General features: G+C 39.4%; 1 protein-coding gene across 1 annotated transcript; it reads left to right on the forward strand.

Annotated features, from left to right (window-relative positions):
- Window positions 1-416: 416 nt before the first annotated feature.
- On the forward strand, window positions 417-1122 carry LOC112504652 (the record flags this gene model as incomplete). The annotated part of the gene is made up of 2 exons (XM_025108602.1): window positions 417-803; window positions 1001-1122. Coding segments are annotated over exons 1-2 (509 nt in total), but the record flags the coding sequence as incomplete, so codon positions are not given.
- Between the last annotated feature and the right edge of the window lie 678 nt (window positions 1123-1800).

Here is a 1800-nt window from a genome sequence, read left to right on the forward strand (position 1 = left end):
ATGTTTTTGATGGAGAGAATGGGATACAATGGATGAAAGATGGATTAATGGATGACTAGTTGTCTACCCGCGCAATGCGGAGGGATGTAAAAAGTTCATTAAGGGTGCATTTGGTATGCAGATTACATGGGACAAGACGGGTAAAAAAAACAGTACCTTATGCATTTAAAGTTGTATTTAAGACTTTTATGAAATAAAACACCACCGCAAACTACCATTGAAACAAGAGCACTTGAGCGGCGAAGCTTTTCACTAAAAAGCTATGCCCAGAGATAAAAACACAGTGTCTGAAAAAGGTCCCCCTCTCTCTCTCCATCTCCATCTCCATCTCTTCCCTGAAAAAGGTTTACTTTTAGAAATAAATTTCAAAAGATTTCAGAAAATTAGCATCAAATATGAATCAGATTACCARAAAAATGTGGGGATTAGACCTCAAGAAAACCATCCTCTGGCGTGTATCTCTTCTCCGGCGATGTGCTCGRTCTCTATGGCACCAAATTCTTGCTTGTTGGATCGGAAAATCTATCCGCTACCGTCATTTATTGCATTCCGGTTCCGGCCCTTTGATTCCGACTTCTCATCGTTGTCCTCGTCGGCCAAGGACAACGACGGCGATGGATGTTGCCACCGTGTACCACCAGTTTCCATCGGTAGAAATGACAGCCTCTAGCGGCGATGGATTCGCTTCCGGCGAAATGACGTCATCCTGCGGCGGCTCTGATCATGATAAAGAGGGTTCCGATTTGGTGGCTTTGAAGATCAGCTTGCTGGGTGATCAATACATCGGCAAAACAAGCTTCTTGGTAATTATATATATCATATATTCATATGCTTTTTGTGGGAAAAGCTTTGTTTTGGTCAGATTATGTTTTCAAGAAATCTTGAAAATAAAGTAGTTTTTTTTTTAATTGGATTTCTTCAATTCATTTTCTGGGGAATACCAAAAACAGAAGACACAATTTTGCCATTTCCATTGGGGCTTTCTTGAAATCTGGTTTAGGGAGAGCATGCGCATGGGGAAGAGGAAGAGTGCTCTGGGGAAGAGGAAGAGTGCTCATGGGGAAGGGGATTTTGGGGAGGGGAGGGTGTAAAGGAATTTTGGAAGAGTGGAGGCGTGGAAGGGTATTTTGGGTATTATAAAACTTAAGACTTTAAGATTTTAGGGCTTTCTGCTTTATAAAGTAGTATAGATAACAAAAGGCACCCCAAGCTTTCCTTTTATACCCAAAAGGGGGCACTAAAAGACAAAAATAAAAGACTTGGAGGCTAAGCTTCCAAAAGCTAGTTACATGGTAACAAAAGAGTAACTAAAAGGTACAATAGCCTAACCAAAGTCTTAGCAACAGATTTTTAATCAAAAAGTCAGCTTCTACAACTGTCTTCCACTAGTCAAAAAGTCAGCGTCTTAACCATTAAGCCCTCCAAAAAGCTGCACATGAATCAGATCGACGCTGCACCAATGCTGTAACATCCTGCTGTTTTCACAAAAACTCCCCATTAGCTTCATTTAAGAGTACCAACAAGTCAACCACAATATTTAGCTTCATAACAACAAATGTATAAAGAAATAAATAAAAATGACTCAAAGTGGGAATGAAAAGAAATTATTCTACCAAATAAGACGTAAAACGAGTGCTTTATGTGTTAAATTCTCAACACATATCACACCCCCAAACTTAAACCGTTGCTTGTCCTCAAACAACCAAAAGAGAAATATAAAGACTCAATATAAACAAAAATACATGATCAAGGCATTAAGTGCCTTCCCAAAGAGAGTTATAGCAATATGATGATCATAGC

The sequence above is a fragment of the Cynara cardunculus genome, unplaced genomic scaffold (assembly GCF_001531365.2).
Source record: "Cynara cardunculus var. scolymus isolate 2C unplaced genomic scaffold, CcrdV1 Un_Scaffold_6376, whole genome shotgun sequence".
Lineage (NCBI taxonomy): Eukaryota > Viridiplantae > Streptophyta > Magnoliopsida > Asterales > Asteraceae > Cynara > Cynara cardunculus.